The sequence below is a fragment of the Pseudopodoces humilis genome, chromosome 6 (genome assembly GCF_049639895.1).
Source record: "Pseudopodoces humilis isolate 2021_Gansu_Grassland_sample_001 chromosome 6, ASM4963989v1, whole genome shotgun sequence".
Taxonomy (NCBI): Eukaryota; Metazoa; Chordata; class Aves; order Passeriformes; family Paridae; genus Pseudopodoces; species Pseudopodoces humilis.
In genome coordinates, this window is record NC_142205.1 from 42,178,241 (window position 1) to 42,196,574 (window position 18,334).

General features: G+C 46.1%; 1 protein-coding gene across 1 annotated transcript in view; it reads left to right on the forward strand.

The window, feature by feature from the left end:
* Positions 1–12,736: 12,736 nt before the first annotated feature.
* Positions 12,737–18,334, forward strand: part of DCHS2 (dachsous cadherin-related 2) — a 107,671-nt gene continuing 102,073 nt past the window's right edge. Inside the window, exon 1 of the mRNA XM_088056987.1 lies at positions 12,737–14,557. Coding sequence (XP_087913113.1) covers positions 12,737–14,557 — 1,821 coding nt within the window. The remainder of the gene's footprint in view (positions 14,558–18,334) is intronic.

Here is an 18,334-nt window from a genome sequence, read left to right on the forward strand (position 1 = left end):
CAGTGATCAGCAGCAGTTTGATGTCCTTGGATATGCTATGTTGCTGTCCGTGACTTGAGTGCATGGGAGAACTGGCTGCAGTGCCCAGATAATTGCCCCTGCACCTGCCTGGCCTCCATGCCCTGGCCAGAGGCGGCTCCTGGCAGGAGCCTGCCTATGTCCCAGCCTGTTGTGATTCATTGCCCTGTTTATTGCTGCAAATTGAGGCAGTTGAGGTTAACTCATGGAAGTATGAACTGGAGCAGATGAAATGCTGGCCTGCATCTTGTCCTGTGGCTGCAGGGCAGCAACTCATGTGGAGGAGCAGCAGAAAGCTGTGAGAAGCCAGTCAAGCACTGCTGCCAGGATGGCTAGGCATCCTCTCTGAACATATTTTTCTGCCCCAGTTTAATTTCTCTGGTGCTCAGGTCATTGCCCTTTTACTCACTGAGAGGAGTTTTGATGCATTTTCCCATCCTCAACCTTTCCACTTTGCTGTTTATTCCTTGCTTGATGATGAACTGTGTTTGAAATTGGACACAGAGACATGTATGAGTGGAAAACCAAAGGAGAAGTCCCAAACTCTGCGGTTACTATTAATGGCAGGGCTTGCAGCCAGCAAGTTTGCTTGGTTATGCCAAACCCAGATTAGACGCTACAAACCCTGACAATTTGGTATTATTTTCTGAAGAAATTATTCAAAGTCTATTTCCTAGTGGGGAGACAAGACAGCATTTTACATGAAAAGAATAACTTTCTTTAGCTGTTGAGCAAACACAGAGCATCTGCCTAATATAAATAGCCAAGAAAATGTAGGCAGAAAATGTTCATTTTGGAACTTAGTGGATAAAATTTTGTCCCTTTAGAGTAAATGGGAGATTTGCCATTGACTCAGTCAAGCAGGCGTTTCACCCGATACTTTTTACATATGTTTTTATATGTTATGATAATTCGTGAATGAACTAAAATAGTCCTGTAGAGAATATATGAGGGTTGTTATTCTCTGGCTTAGGGGGATCAGTCTTCATTTATATTGGGGTCCTTGGAAAGAAATAGGGATGGGAGAGTCTTTACTATGTTAACAATACATACTTTATCTTGTATCTCTGTTTTGTGTAATCCATCAACAGCAACATTGTACAGAGTTAGCTGAGAAAGGATCACAGATGGGAAGAAAATGTTTGAAACCAGATCTGAAGGAGGCTGAGGTGATGTTGTCTGGGTGGGAGCTGTAATCAGCAGAGAAAGCAGAGTATCTTGCCCTTTGAGGGTGTCTGTCTTAGCTTGTTCCAAGTCTATGATCCAAAGGCCTAGTTGGGCTTCCAACCTCATTCTGGCTGTACTTCTAAGTGCTCAAGAAATCATTAGTAGCTAGGAGAACTTTGGTGGGTTTATTTGTTTGTTATCTGGTATGGGGAGATTCTGAAGATTTCTTGTGGATACAGACCTTGTCCTTTCAGTCAGGCTTCTGCCTCCCAGCATCAGGTTCCTTCAACACGCTCCTTATTAAGATGCATCTTCTACCTGATAAGAAACTGATACCCATGAACATTATGAGCTGGTTTTATCCCCTGTGAATGCATGATGCCTGTGCTCCACAGTCTGCTTTGGCCACCTCTTGCCTTGATTTGAATATGTTAGTTTTGGCCTAGGAAGTTCCAGCAGACCCAGGGAGCTTGTCCTTTCCTGGCTCAGCCACCAGTTAGTGCTGGCACTCGGCCTGGAAGCCTGCTAATGTAAGAGAGAAAAGGGGTAGCTGGAGAGCCATTTTCTGTTCAAGATTTTTGACTTGGAAACTTTAATTCTTGTCCTGGTCAGAACATCTCCAGGGAATGAATAAGTGGTTCGGAATGTAGGGAAGAAGAGAAAGAGGATGAAGTTAATGCCATGATATTTTCTGTTGCAGGTGGTTGGCAGGTAATTGGGGGAATCCTCCGTTATTGTAACTGCATTTGGCTTAAATATGCAGTGAAGTGACCATCTAGAGAAAATAAAACCATAGCTCATATAAAGCCCATGTAAAGCAGAGCACAAGCAGATAGGACGAACAATTGGTAGGATAAAAATGTTGGTGATGCTGTTGACTGCAGAGTAGAGAAGTCCCAAACTTTTACTGACAGATCTGCTTTGCCCAGCTCAGGTGTGAAAGCAGCAGAGCTGTTTGGATGGTGTTGTGTGCAAGTAAATAAGCTTGTCTTCTCAGAGCAACTTGGGTGTCTTCCTGTTGCTGTGGTATGACTAATCCCAGCCACAATAATTTGCTTCCATGTAGTTGAGAGACATCTGTATTTCCAAGTGCATCCTACAGTTATGACTACATGGCGGCTACTGCAATTAAAAAGGCGTGGTTTAAATTAAAAGGTGATTTAAGTTCTCATTGCATCTGTTTAATAGCCTAACAGCGCACAGTTCTGTGTGGTTCGGATTTTTCATTTCCTTGGTAACTACTGAGTCCTGAATTCTAGCTGGTACTTCTGCTATTACCCTGTCCCTTTAACCTAGGTAGTAATGGCATAAAGTTGTTGCAGTAAATAAAAATTTCAGATAAATGATTTAGTGTTCAAGCAAAGAAACCTATGAGAATGTTTCAACTCATTCTGATTTCCTTTAAATATTACCTTGGCCACAAAATACTATTATTTGTCCTTGTAATATGATTTTTTTTCTGGAAAGCTTTAACACAAATTCTCTTGTATCATATTGTCATGTAATAAATTTTTGTGGTTTGGCTGATGTTCTGGTTTAAGTCTGTTCTTAAACAGAAGGAAGAAAGGTAGCCTAAAATAGCAATTAGAAGAGAGATTTGAGGGTTATTAATTATTTTTTGTTTCTGTCACTAGCTTAGGTATCAGCTCAGCATGCCTTGAAGTTGCAGGAAATGTTTTATTGATTTCAGTAGATCTTGATTCAGGTGCATTTAGTCTGACCTTGGACAAGTCAGGTGCCTACTGTGCTTGGGACTGAAAAGTACATATTCTGCTTACCTCTTCAACAGGTCACTATAAAGCTTCATTCATTCTTTCATTCATTCACATCTGTAGAGAGCTTTAGGGCTTGTAAATGAATGCCACTTTCTAAAGTACAAACTATAATTTCAGTGTAGATGAATTCATTTTACCTTCCCGCCAGCTGCCAACAATCTGTTTAGTGCAATGAAATTCTGACAGCCTGTGTCAACAACTGAAAGCAGCTCATTCATGACAGAAAGAAGAAAGAAAAAATGCAGATCCAAACTCTTTCCCTAGCAGAGAATGGCTTTGTGTATGAAAATTAAAAATTTGTCTGTCATTTCAAAAGACCCACTCGTAAAAGAAATGCATGTTAAATTAAAACTGCTGTTATTTTTTCATTCCATCACACTACAGACCCCTCCTGGTTCTTGATGAAGAGTGAGGTGAAATATCGCATGACTGAGCTACAGAGAAAACAGCAAGCTGTTCCAAGTGCATAAGCCAAAATGAGCATTCAGAGAGAGATCACCCTGTCATGAGCTCATGCTGGCAATATGTTTTTTTCTATGGGTGTAAACTGAGATTTGAGCCTGAGAGAGACTCCATATTCAGCCCTGCAGGAGCACTTTTGTGCGTGTTGTTTTCTTTAGAATAAGCAAGGAAGTTGTGAACTGCTCCCAGACCTAGAAAAATACCTACAGCCACAGCGAGTTCAATGGCCTCTTCCCCTTCCCTCCCCACCACGCAGCAATAAACTGAAGCTGGAGTCAGAGAGAAAGCATGCAGATTTTACTGAAGGGACAATGTCATTTTGCCCTGTGTGATTACTTAGGTTTGTGTGGTGGTCTGAGCATTTTGCCTCGTTTGGGAGGTGCTTGGCAGATGAAGGTTTGTGGTGGGCAGAGGCAGGAACATGGTGGTCAGGGCTGGGAAGCTGAAAGGCAGAGTGAGTCCCTACGTGAGACAGGCACCATGTGAGCTCACTATGTGAGCCTGATGTCCCTGCCCCTGTGTGGCAGTGGGGAGCCTGTCTGTATCATCTCAGCAGCAGCTCTTCCCATACAGAGTGGGGGCTCTGATGTAGTTGTGGCATCCCTGAGGGAGGTGTCTTCCTAGACACCAGCCCAGAGACTGGCTGTAGTCCTTCCCTGGTATGTGTGAAAGGAAAATAATGCCCTGGGCAAAAAAGTCAGCAGAGTACCCAGTTTCTCTATTCTCTGAATTTTCAGTCAAGTAAGTACTGTGCTGTAGAGGAACAATGTCATTTGAATTCACTAGTATATTTTACGCCCTTCTCAGTGCTGGTTTGTTTCTGCTAGATGTGAGCAACACTGGGATTTCTGGTATAAACTGCCCCTTCCAGGCAGTTACACTTCCCTCTGCCTAAGGTCTGCTACCAGCAGAGTGTGATCACAATCTGTTTGAGACCTAAACACTTCACAATTCTTTTCAAGAGGATCATATCATTCTTATTGGTAAAGTCTGAAAAGCACAGCATTAACTCTTTTCCTCTTAACCTAAAAAAGGCTAGTAACTCTTGTTAGGAAAAAAAATGTATTTAAAAATAGATGCACTCTTCTAACCCTCAAAGTACTGGCACCGAGTTTTAGAGTATGACTGTGGCTGGTGGCATCATGACACTGGGACAGGCCACCCCAGCTGTGCTGTAGCCAAAACACTTACTCTGATGAACATGTTTAGGAAACCAGTTTCATTTTCCTGATGGCATTTTTCAGCACAGTTCAGAAATGGGATGCATTTTGAGTTATTTTGAAAGAAGTAGCCAGAAACCCTTTGATGCAGGAATTCAGAAACAATGTGGTCAAGTCAGGCATGAACACATGGAAAATGTAATTGAAATAGTAAGCTGGGCCTACAGACAGTTCTTGCCTAAAATTAGCTGTAGGAATTTAGACTTCCTATAATATCTTCTTGTTCCTGTTGTCATATTCTAGTACATGAATGTACATGGGTTTAGAAGTCCTGCATTCCTTTTATAGATGCCTAGCGGTCTTTCTTTTTCCTCTAAATATATTGCAGAAGTTTATCTTATGCCTTACTTAAAGGCTTAAGAAACTTCTCCTTCCTATCTTTTTTGGCTGAGTTCACTCTGAAATACACTGATTTCTGTATTTACCGCAGTATGATACATGGAATCATTGCAACCCATACCTAGGGTTACGTTAAAGGTAACATAGTCAAAGATGCAAATATTCATGAATATTCTAGGAGTGATGAAAAAAACATAAATATATTTTTGTTGACTATTTTGTGGTGGGGTACAATCTGCTGTGGGTAACAGTGTGATGTCCATGTTTGAAGCTTTAAAACCACTGCTGCAATGCTGTGATCTCAAGCATCTCATAGTTGACGTTCCCGCCACCAGAGCAGAAAATACATAACAAATTTGGTAAAAGCCTGTGTTATTTTGTTCTTGAGCACACACACACACACAAAATAAAAAAAAAAAAAAAGGTCAGCAGTGAAATACAACTAGAACAGGCTGGGAAAAGCAAGTGGGGGAAAAGAAGCCCAAAGTCACTGCCTTGGGATGCAGGAACTGCAGGTTGCATTGCTGACACCCTCTGTGACTGTGCACATGGAGTGAGGGCTCCCCACCCCAATGTATTGATTGTGAACAATGTCTTCACATATTGCAAATACTGTTTGCACTAGAAACTGTGATGGTGATATGGTTGGGGCTTTTCCAGCACGTAAGCCCACCTTGGGTCTGTTATTTCAGGCTGGGGCTCCTTAAGGTGGTGCTGTGATACCTCCAGCTGAAGAACAGGTACAGTTTTACCTTAGGGGTCTCCGTCCATTGCAGGATGTAAATGTGCCCTGTCATTGTATCTGTGGAATGGTGATTATAAGCCTTCTCAGCCCCATAAAGATTCTGTAGTGATAAACTCTAGTAAAAAAATGATAACATCTTGGATAATTCAGTGACAACACTGTAAAAGTAGGATTTCCCCCTGCTGACATGCAGAGGCTCAAGGAAGCTGTCAGAACTGCTTTTACATGCAGCTTATATGACCTAAATTAAACCAGGCAATCAACTTCTGTCTCCAGCACTCAGTCTGGCTTACTTTCAATCAAATAGGATTCATTCATTAAGATTTGTACAAATCTGTTTTCACATCTAGTAAAAATGGGTGCCTATCGAGAAGGTGCTAGGTGCTCCACTACCACTGAGCACAATGACATGAGCAGAATCACCCAGCAACAGTTTACTGACAGCTGCCAATACAAACAGACCTGCTACGGGAGGTAACACAAACATCTGCTCCCTTAAGGCTGCTAGGGGGTTTTCACCCCATCCAGCCACACCTCCAGCTGCCACCTCCCCAAAGAAGTACATAGTACTGCATAATACTGTGTGCCCTGAAAATCAGCAGGTCAGTTCACTTATACTGGGACAAGGAAGATTGCTTTGCTCTTGTGTATTCATAGCTTTGTCTAAATAGACTGTTAAAGAAAACATGTGAACTTTTCAAGAGTGTAATTGTGGTAGTGTCAGTTGTAGCACAGCAGCCAAAACTCAGGCATCAAAACTCTTTATGAAATTATCATTTGGAAGAGGAATATGAAGGCTCTAAAACTGCTGGCGAATTCATTGTTTTTAGTGTTTGTGCACCTGAGAGAGAGAAAATAGCCAGGGGCATTAATTCACACGTGGATTATGGTATATTTAATTTTTAAAAGCAAAGCTCTTTTCTGATTTACAGCTATTTAAAATAATTACTTAGCTCAATGCAGCAAGGGAATTGCTGGCAGAGTGGCTTAGCATATTAAGATACAGCTTTATGTGTAGACCCTCCCTCCTCTCAGTGCCACAAGCTTGAATCCTCAGCAGGGACCTCAGCTGATGAAGTGATAGCAGCAGGTTTCCAGTCTCAAGCACACTGTGTGGGCTGCTCTTCTGCAACTGGGGCAGCTGCCCTGGGAAGCTGGATTTTCATAGATGTGAAAGCCAGAAAGGAATAGCCTAATCGTGTAGCCTGACTTCATTTTTTACTCAATAATTCCTGCCTAAAGCCCTGTCATTTGTGGCTGAAATAGAACATGTCTGGTAGCTGTCTAACCTTGATTTAAACACTGAAAGTGACAGAAAATGCATCCTATCCCATGGCATGCCATTGCAATTGTTCTTGCTATTTGCATCTTGTTTGCAGCTTGAACTCTGTTAACAGACTTTTAACTTCCAACTACTGTATTTTGGCTCTCTGGCACCACTAGTGCTGTGAACAGTGCTGGCCAATGTTAACATCAGCTGACTGACGTCACTGAAGGGAAATCTGGTAAGAGCTAATTCAGAGCAATCCTCTACTAGATGACTTCTGTGTCTTCAGATATGGTTGTAATGGTTTTGTTTTGCATGCTCTCAGCCAGTTCTTGATTTTCAAAGCTTCAAAGCTTACAGAGAGATTGGGAAGCATAGTAAATGCTAGGATATCATATCCTGTAAATATGGAATAACTTCTGTAATGCTGCACTCACATCCCTGATTTAAGAGGCTGCATCCAGATGAAGATTATCTGGATTTGGAGCTCCTGCAAATGTGTTTGGTCATTGTATACTTTCAGTATCATTTGAAGTTCAAACACATCAGATAACAGGATTTGGTCCCACTTTGTTTCTCACACCTGTGGTTTGTTTTTTTTTTTCTTTTGCTCTTCTACACACATAAAACTTGACTACTGGATCTGATTGCAGGTTGTGACCTATTATTATTTGAGAAAAGTTGATAATGTAGATAATCTCATAAATTTTATGTGAGAATTCAACATAGTAGTCAAGGGAGGTACTATATCCAAGGAGTATTACATCCAGCCTGGGATATATTTTTTCACGTTTTCTGGAGCTACCCTTCAGGTTTTAGAGAGGCCACTAAGCTCTGGATTCAGCAGTGGCAAGCAGATGGCAAAAGACAGCTTTATGTGGAATGCAACCCATGTAGTGGGAAGCTCTTGTGTGTTTATTCCTGGCCTGTAAGGGTGAACCCTTTGCCATCCTAAAGAGATTGCTTTAAATCTGCATCAGCTTGTTGGAATAACAGACAGCTAAAGAAAGAAGCCTTTCTTTCTGTTTCATGCTAATTACAAATGAGGCAGTGAGCAGCAATCAAATATGGAGTCTTACTTTTGGATAAAATCTCATTGCTATATTAATTAGATCTGTGATCAAGTTTATAAACTAAATATATGTATAGATATAAAATTGGTTAGGATGTCAAAATCTGAATTAACACCTACATAGCAGAATCTAATTTAATTGTGTTATTATTTATTTTAATATTTTATTTGCTATTTCCCATAACCTTTGTTCATAATAAAAGATCCATTATATATATTGTGCATAACAAGAAATGTCTTCATCAGCAGCAGATATTGGGATAAATTTAACATGGGTAGACAGACAATTTTTTCAGGCAAATCTAAGTATATTTGAGCAATCATCTTGACAAGTGATGTGACACTTGGATTTGCAGCTGGGAAGGTGTGTAGAAACAGAATGGGATCGACAGCAAAGAGATTAATGAAGATCCATAAAATGGAAACACAAAATTGGGACAGACGATTAAGTCTGGTTGACAGCATATGAGATAAGTGGACTAGAAATAAAGTTAATGTGAAAATATTGATCTGAGTAATCCTACTTAGATGGTTATATCTGAGTGACAAATTCTGAAGTAATTGCCCACAGAAGGCATCAGCAACATGCTTTACAGGCAGAGTGAAGGCATTGTGGTATGTCTGGAATGAAACTGAAAAACCCAGCTACTACTATCTGTACTACTAACAGTATGAAAGTCTTTCCTGCCTTTGAAGACAGACTCAGGTATATTATTTCCAATCAGATTCTGGCAACTATGTGATTTTTCATTGGAGAAGGAAAACATCTATTATTTCACAGCAAAAGGAGTTTGACAAATTAGCTTGTGATTCAGAGTCAAATGATGGCTACCAGGAAAAAAAAAAAAAAAGTAATACTCTTAATTACATTTCTCTGCATTTATAAGGAGAGAAGTCCCTACATAGCTTTTTATTATAGTAACTGTGACCAGCCTCCATGTGGTCACCAGCAAATCTTTTGTGCAGCTGACACTCCTTCAAGGAGGTGTTGCTGAAATCAATATACGTGTGCCTGGGGAACCATAAATAATGAAACACCTGATGCTCTGCAAAGTTAACACTTTCTCCATATATCACATATTACAGGCTGAATATCCATAGTGACCCCAGCCAGTGACACTGGAGACAAAAATCCTTTCTTAGATGCAGCTGCAATAGTTGAAGATATTAGTGCTTCCCCACGCCTCAATTTTGCCAGAAAGCTGATTTATGTGGGTGTTCTTTAACCCAGCATAGGAAATAAATCACTGAGGTTAATGGAAATCATTGTTTCAGCATTGGTTAAACTAATCTCTGTCCTTAAACTAAACCCACAGAGGATCAGGGAACACCACCTGGTAGGCAGAAATGGAAGCACGGTGCCCATTGGGTGAAAGGCAGTAACAAGCAGCCGAGACCATGCTGTCTTCAAACAGCAGGAAATAACTTCATGGAAAAATTTTCAGGTTTTATTTTATTTGCTTCAGCTCTGTCTGGAGCAGCTCAGCCACGCTCTGCCTTCAGCTGGCTGCTACCGCCCATCTAATGAGTGCTGGAATGGATCCTGCAGTGCTCCCGCCCTGCGTCAGCCCCGAGTCAGGTGGTTTGGCTTAAACTGCTGCTGCTGCTGCTGCTGCTGCTGAAGATGGTTTGGAGTGAGCCAGCGAGCGGCAGAAAAGGAAGTGGTCATACTGCTTTACCACCTCAGCCATGCCTTCAGCATGGGAGGGTCACATTTTCAGCTGCTGCAGCTGTTGCGTGGGCGAGGCAAAGTTTCTAGGTAGAATTAACTCTGTTATTGATAGACCTTCATGGTTGTAACAACACTTACCTCCGTTTCAGCGATCTTTTGCACTCTAGTGTCATAGCCAGCTTTAGTTTGCCATAGTTTAATTCTCCTGGAAGGAAAAAGAATTTCCAATTAATCCAAGGAGAATTAAGCTATAGTGCTTTTGCACATATAAGCTGATTAAATTTGAGCAGCTGATACAGCTATCACCTTCCGGTTTCCTTCCTTGCTCCTTTCCTGGAGGTTGGGTGCCTGCCACAGGACAGCTGAATTTGGCACTTGGAGCTGCTTGGGAGCACCAGAGTTCACTGCCTTGCATAGTGGATTAGATGGATTCTCATGCAGGGTTGCCTGAAGACACAGAGTTCAAAACTTCAGTGGCTTGGAAGTGGATTCCTATGCTGTTCACCTGCCTACAAAGTCAGAGGTGGCCACCTCAAGGAATGGAATGGGAGACCAGCAGGAGAAGTAACTTTCTGCTATCCAACTGAGCAGGCTGGCTCACCAACAGACAATTCCTTCTAAACTGGAATGCTCAGGCACTTTGTGTACTCTAACCAACATCCCTCATCTTCAAATAATATACTTATCCTCCTGTCCACTTTTTACACTGGAAGACTTCGTAAGTCTGAGGAGCTGACAAGTGTCTTCACTATGAGAGCTATGTTGAGGATATAGGAGGTGGCTAGTGCACTAAAACTTTGACACCCTGCTTCCCTTGGGATAATGGCATTATGGCAGCTTCCCTTCATGTCTTAGAAATGTCAGTTCTCTTTTTTTGTAGGTCAGCATGTCACTGAGACGATGGGGAACAGCAGGGGCAGCTAAATATAGCCAGGAGGTGGCAAACATCTCAAGATTTAGAAACTTCTGTTTGTGATTTGTGGAAGAAAAGAATGAGGTCATGAACATGGCAAAACAGAGGAAGAGAAAATGTTTAAGAAAGGAGTGGAGGAAAAAATAGACTCAGAGAAGGCAGAAACACAAAGAAGGTAGAAGAACACTTAGAACACTTAAGAGGTAAAGCTCATGCTCATAGTAGGCAAAACATCTATAGTGTCCTGAAGATGTAGTATTTCTGGAAACATGCTGTAGTTGGGCAGTGCTTTCATATCACTTTACTTCATATAAAACTGTTAAAGTGCCCTGGTTTCACAAAAGACATTAAAACTGCCAGAACCACAGATAACTACATCAGTCTTATTTTCCCCTGCTATCTTTATGTAAGCTGTATCTGAACACAGAATTTTGCTCTTTAGGCATTGCCTGACCATGTCAACAGCAGGTTTTGTTTAGGTTTTCAATGAATGTGCCTGATTGAACATGATTCATGTGTTTTCTTAGTGACAGCATGGGCTGCATGGGACATGGCTGTTTTTCCAAACTTGCTGTGATTCAGTGGAATTCAGGCATTTTCATATTGAACATCTGTGACTTGGGGAGGATCCATGTGTTTTCTCAATGAATATGAACGAAGCTGGCAAGGGCCTCTACATTTCCTCCTTGTTCCTATGCTTGCAATTATCACAGTGTATAAATACACAGTGACTTTCTCAGAATGTGCCTAAGAAGATCTGACAAGATCTAGCTTTGCTCTGGCCCGTTTCTCTGTGTAAGGAAGCAAGTCAGACACAGTAGATGTGATCTCGTGTTCCCCCTCCTGTCCATGCAACTACACACATGCAGTAGGACTTCTAAACTTTAGAACTTAGTTCTCCCTCTTAATCCGGATATGTGGTACTGTGTAGGTCTCAAAAATGTTGGGAGGGAAAAAAAAAAAGTCCTCTTCCCCTTCTCCTCACTGTTGAAGTGAGTTTGCTCCCTCCTCAGAGCACTCTGGCAGTGTACTCGGGTAGTTCTTCCATGACTTGGAAAAGAGGCAAATAGTAAAACAGCTGCCCTCTCAAGTGCTCTTTCATAGGAGAGGACTGAGCTATAGTAACTCCTCCTGCTACTAACTGTCTTTGCTTGTCTGATTTTACTTGTCTGTCCTAGGATGAATTTACTTTTATCTGAACAGCTGTTAGATTCTTGCCAGAAAGGTGAAGTTAAGTTTGTAAAGCATCAGTGGGAACAGCAAGAGACTGGTAATCACTGAAGTATTGTACTTGGGTTTCATGGACAGATGGATGGTTGGTACATAGCATTCATATGATGTTCCATATTCTCAGTGTCATTGAAGAAACTTATTCATTCTTAGACCATTCTGAGATAGATATGGGAGTCAGGAATACTGGGAAAGGAAAGAAGTTCTGGTCTTGCTGAAACTGATTGAAGTTTCTACTTAAAGCTTTCTTCTGGTAAATGCTTTCCTGCCATGCTGAATTGCTATTTACTGACCTAGTGCTAGGATAACAAGCAAGCCTTTTAATGGAAAATGAGGACCAGAATATTAAGGCGAGACAAATCCTTGTTGAATTGTGCAAACTCGTTTATCCTCGGACATTTCTGTTCTATTTAAATTCTTCTTCACAAGCCATGCCTCTGCATCTAGAGGCAGCCCGTGCGCTAGTCACACTTAGCCCCATCAGCAGGAAGCCAGCTGATCCCCCGAGTAATCCATTTCAGCGAAGACCTCTCCGAATTCTGGGAGGCACTGGAGCAGCGCCACAGCATCCCGACCAAGCGCGACACGTCCGTGCACGGGGACGCGGCCGCCCCCCCGGGCGCTGGGTGGGCGGGCAGGCGGTGGCCCCCAGGGCTGCGGGGGGGTTGCGGGGCGGGGGCTGCGCGGGGCGGCGGCGGCGGGAGCCGCTCTCCCGCCCCCTCGCACACGCTCGTCCTTCCCATCACCGGCGGCGGCGTTCGGGAGTTGCTCCCGCGGCGGCGAGCCGGAGGCACCTGCGCGGCGGTGGCGAGTAGCAGGGCGCAGGCTGCCCGGGATGCCGGCTTAGCGGCCAAGCATGGCGCGGCGGCTGCGGGCCGGCAGGTGCCGGGGCGGGCAGGGCGGCGCTCCCCCCACGGGACCGGTGCTGGCGCCGCTGCTGCCGCTGTGGCTGTGCGCGGCGGGCGGCGGCGCGGCGCCGGGGTATTACCTCAGCCTGGCAGTGGACGAGGGGCTGCCGGCGGAGACGCTGGTGGGCGACATCTGCGCGGGGCTGCCGGCAGGCGCGGACCCGCTGGGGGGCTTCCTGCTGTCGGAGGGGAGCGGAGAGTCGGCGGTGCTGGCGGATTTCCACGTCCAGCCGGAGACGGGCATCATCCGCACGGCGCGGCGGCTGGACCGGGAGCGGCGGGCGCGCTACAGCTTCGCGGCGGCCACGCTGCGCGGCGAGGTGGTGCAGGTGGAGGTCGCTGTCACCGACGTGAACGACCACCCGCCACGCTTCCCGAAGGACAGTCTGCAGCTCAACGTCTCCGAGCTCAGCCCGCCCGGCACCGCTTTCCGCCTGCCGGCTGCCCGCGACCCCGACGCCGGCCGCTTCGGCACGCAGGGCTACGCGCTGCTGGAGGAGGGCGGCGCGGCGGGGGAGCCGCCGCTCTTCCAGCTGCGTTATGTGCGGCCGGAGCCGCTGGAGCTGGTGCTGCTGCGGCGGCTGGACCGAGAACGGGCGGACCTCCACCGGCTGGTGGTGGAGGCGTGGGACGGCGGCAGCCCGCGGCGACGGGGCCGCCTGCGGGTGTCCGTGCGGGTGCTGGACGAGAACGGCAACGCGCCCGCATTCAGCCGCGGCGAGTACCGGGCGCGGCTGGGGGGGGACGCGGCGCCGGGCACCGCCGTCTGCCGCCTGCGGGCCACCGACCCCGACCTGGGCGCAAACGGCGAGGTACGGTACGCCATCAATCGCCGGCAGAGCGACCCCGACGGCTACTTCGCGGTGGAGGAGCGCAGCGGCGTCCTGCGCCTCCGCCGCCCGCTGGACCGCGAGGCGCGGGCCCTGCACCGCCTGGTCGTGGAGGCGCGGGACGGCGGCTCCCAGCCCGAGGTCTCCAGCGTCCTCGTCTCCGTGGCCGTGCTGGACGTCAACGACAACCGGCCCTCCATCCGTCTGCTCTACCTCACCGAGACCGGCGGTCCGCGGGTCTCCGAAGGGGCACGACCCGGCGACTACGTGGCCCGAGTCTCCGTCTCGGACGCCGACGAGGGCGGCGAAGCGGAGAGCGCGGAGGGCGACGGCGGCATCGCGCTGGCCCTGCTGGGCGGCGACGGCGCCTTCGCGTTGCGGGCGGCCGGGGCCGGCGTCTTCTTCCTCTGCGTGGCGGGGCCGCTGGACCGGGAGAACCGCGACCTGTACGAGCTGCGGCTGGTGGCCACGGACGGCGGCACGCCGCCGCTCTCCGCCGAGGAGCCGCTGCTGCTGCGCGTCGCCGACCTCAACGACGAGACGCGCGCGTTCCCCCAGCCCCACTACCGCGCCGCCGTCTCGGAGGCCGCCTCCCCCGGCACCGCCGTGCTCCGCCTCACCGCCTCCGACGCCGACGAGCCGGGCTCGCCCAACGCGGAGGTGCGGTACGCGCTGGAGGGCGACGCGGCCGCCCTGGCCCTGCTGCGCATCGACGCGCGGAGCGGCGCCGTCAGCACGCGCGCGCGCCTCGGCCGGGGGCGGCAGGCGGCGCTGGGGCTGCGCGTGGTGGCGCGGGGCGGCGGCGTCCCCCCGCGCGCCGCCGCGTGCCGCCTCAGCGTGCGCGTGGAGGACGCCAACGACAACGAGCCGCGCTTCGAGCGCGCCGTGTACCGCGCGCGCCTGCCCGAGCACGCCGCGCGCGGCCGCCGCCTTCTCCAGGTGAGCCCCACACGGCCCGGGCCCACACGGCCCCACGCGGTCCGGTCCCGCACGGTCCGGTCCCGCACGGTCCGGCTTCCGGCGCCGCTGCCCTGGGACGCCGCGGTCCATGGCACCGCCGCCGCGCTCCAGCACTGCAGGGAAGCAGGGAGCGCGGCCGGTGGAGCTCAGATAATAAGCGCAGCCCTGAGGAATGCGTTCCTTGTCCCGTAACACTCGTAGCGCGGGTAATGAGCACCGAAGCTCAGGTCTGCAGAGGGAATCAAGTATCAACTCTGGTTGAACCTCAGAGGGAATTAAACCAACTGTGATACTTCTGAGGACTTGAGATGGTCTTCAGAGAGCCAGTAGCACCCGTCCCCGAGAGCAGCATGACCCAAACTGAACCAGGGAGTAGGGCAGGCGGTGTAACACACAGCAGCTTAAAATTAAAATGTGCTTCAGGATCTATGTGATGGTTCCCGAGCTTTCTGCTAACAATGTGAATCAACTCACCCTGCCTTCGCAGAAACTCATTAGTCCTAATAGAGAAAAATGTTCTGCTTGTCTGTAAAACCCCTTTTATCCTATGCAGGTGAGGTTGAATGGAGGCTTTGGATGGCCAGAAGTTGACAAAGGGCCCTTTTGCTTTTAGCTTGGGAAAGCATTGCAGAATGTATACCCTTAAACTGAACAAACCCGTTTCCATCAGAAGAAAATTCACAGCAGTTGGCCTGAGTTAATGTAGACATGTTTCTGAGTTTGTGCAGAACTTATATGAATCTGGGAAAAAACATTACTTAAAGAGGAGACTAGGGAAAACTGCAATGTGTTTCCTCAGTACATTTGATGAAAAATCAATGTCTTTATCTTCAGGTGGCCTACTAAATTAATTTTTTTCTTTTCAATTCAGGAATCATTGATGGTATTTTGGGTCTGACAGTAGTTGATCAGAACAAAAGACGTTTTCTTCTCTGTATTTTTTTCTCTTTTTTTCTAATTGCACTCTGAGCTCAAAAAGTACACAGTTTGTACAGCCCTTAATACAGTTTAATCTATAAAAGCTTTGGGAAGGTCGAGCTCATGGAGCTTTTCATTTAGTATCCCAAGCCAAAAAGAAAATCCCATCACTGCCCATTCTTTTTCCTTCAACAACATGGGGAAAAAACCTAAACAAAAAACAACCAAACAAAAAACCCACCAGAACCAAACAAAAAACCTGATACTGTGATTTTAGGAGCTGGCCATGTCTCGGGGAGGAGCGAGGAGCGTTGCGGCAGCCCCCGGCCTCTGGCGCGGGCGTCCGTGGTGCTGAAAGGCAGCGGGGCCGGCGCCGTCGGGGAGAGCTGCCGCAGCCTGACACCGCAGCCGGGCTGATGGACAGCGATCGTTTGCCTTTGATTGAAGCGGATAGAAGCCTCCTGAAGGATTCCTGATTGTGGTTCTACTAATTTTTTTCTTTTTTTTCCCTTGTAGGTTTTGATGCATTAACACTGCAGATTTTCAAGGGGCACAGGTGTCATTCACTCTGATGTCATGTATGCAGATATCACTGTCAGTGCACTGAATTTTGAAAGTGCACTGCGAGTTGATCATGCTGCCATAATCCTGTTTAGACAGTAGAAAGAAACAGTCATGTCCTGGTAATAATTGAACCTGGGGTAATAAAGCCAAACATGAATGAGAAGGAGGCATGAGAGGCATGCACAGGAGGAATAGCAGATGAGCATCCTTTGGTCTGCCAGGAAAGGAAGCTGGTTCTACTTGCAGATTAATCCAGGATCATCGTAGTGATGTCCATGTTTCATACTACATTGTGTAGCAGGCTTAAACTTTAAACATGTCCACCTTTTACAATTTGCCTCATATCTTTTCCCCAAGGAAAGGAAATCTGCTCAAAGATTGTGAGCAGGAAGGGCTGTCATGAAGTGGGCAGCTTTGTTTATGTTGCTCTAGGAGTTGCAGTGAGTGATGAGAATGCAGAAAATAGGTTTTGGTTTGGCCAAGCTGTTTTTCAGGGTCTGTGGTACGAGTCTGTCTCCAGGTGGGCTCTTGAACTTCAGTACTAGCATGAAACGGAGGCAACCACAGACTGTTATTGCTGTTCCTGGAGAATAGGAAACAAACCAAAATATTGAAGGAGGCTACTCATGTCACATCTTCCTCTGCTCCACAGCCTGGGAGGTGGTGATAAACATTTGTTTTATATTTGAGTCATAATCATGCTATCTGGCAGTCTTCTAGTCTTTTCCCTCTGGAAGCAGAGGGGCTCTTGCAATAGGGCATTACTGAAGTAGTCATGTGCATCAGTAACCTTTGTTTGGGGACCAGCTGGTGACAAACCATTGCCTCTTACACTGTTTGTCTAGTGCCTTCTACCTTAGTGCTTTGCTGTGCCTCTGCCCAATCACTAAATAACTGGACAGCTTGTTCCCAGATGTTCTTGACTGCATGTTGATAATGGGGGATTTCCTTCCTTTTGGGAAATCTGTAACTCCTACTGTGATCATTCATCATTATCTTCATTTCCCCCCTGCTCTCCACAGATGTAGCCCATAATATGGGCTAGTCTTGTGAAATGGATCAATTTGCCTGTAGGTCTGTATTAATGGTTCCTCCTAGTCTGTACGAATTCACCAATTAGAAGAATTAACCATGTACTTAAAAGACATAGTTTTCAGCCACTTCTGGAAATATGGCTTTGTTCTAGGCATATGTCTGGGCTTTTCCTTGTGGACAAAAGACTCTCCCTTTCCAATGCAGATTGACCAGTTAGGGAGAATCTAAATCCTGAAAGATAAATTATTTTGCATTAGCTAATATAAAAAATAAATGTGGTGATGCAATGATTGCATCCTCAGGGTAGATAATGTAGGTGGACATCAGAAATCTGAGCAGACAAATCCAAGAAAGTGAAATGAAGAAAAGAGAAAATCAGTGGGAAGGTAGGGGGTTATCAGACATTAGAAAGTAGAGCAGAAGTATGCAGTGAAAGTTGTAAGTAGAATTTTGAAGCCATTAACAGCATTTATTTAACTTTGGCTGGTTTTTTGATACTGAACTTCTGGTTTGTTACCAATTGTTATAGGCACAACTCTTTTAAAATTTAAGAATTACTGGTGGCATGCTTAAAAAAAAAAAGGTACAGGGAGGTAAAAGTGAATACAACCAGAGATAAATTGTAGATCAAGGCAATTTGCAGTAACTAAAAGGGAAGCAGTAGAAGCACTCTTGGTCTTGAGACATGGTGATGTCTGCAGACATTTTAGTAATGCATTGATTTTTGCAGATGTATCAACATCTTGGTTTCTTCATATAGAGGTATTGCACGTTAATTTTGAATGGTCACTGGCCTTAAGGATGACATCAGTTATTATGATGATCTTTCAGCATAATATGAATCTAATTTCCTGAAGATCTTCAGCATGGCCTAGAAACTAGGAATAAGATGGAGGAATGAGTGAGAGCTCATTGGGCGGTCTCCTGTCTTTCTTACTATACTTTCTCAAGGACCAATATGATTACAAATGTCCATCAGCTGTTGAGTGATGGTGATCGTGTCCTGTTTCTGCACTCTTTGGTGTGAGCTTGGCAATTTTAGGTAGATTTAGCATCTGATGATGTGTAACTCTTTGATAACTGCACCTCTGTGGCCTAAGGGTAAGTGGTGTGACAAAGTGTCTCTCTTCTGAGCCATTCACTTACCTAATGGATGAATTAAGAAATAAAACTTTATCATAGACCTGCCTTGATAACAGAGGATTAATTCTGATTACAAATTTTATTTTGAAGCTTTTT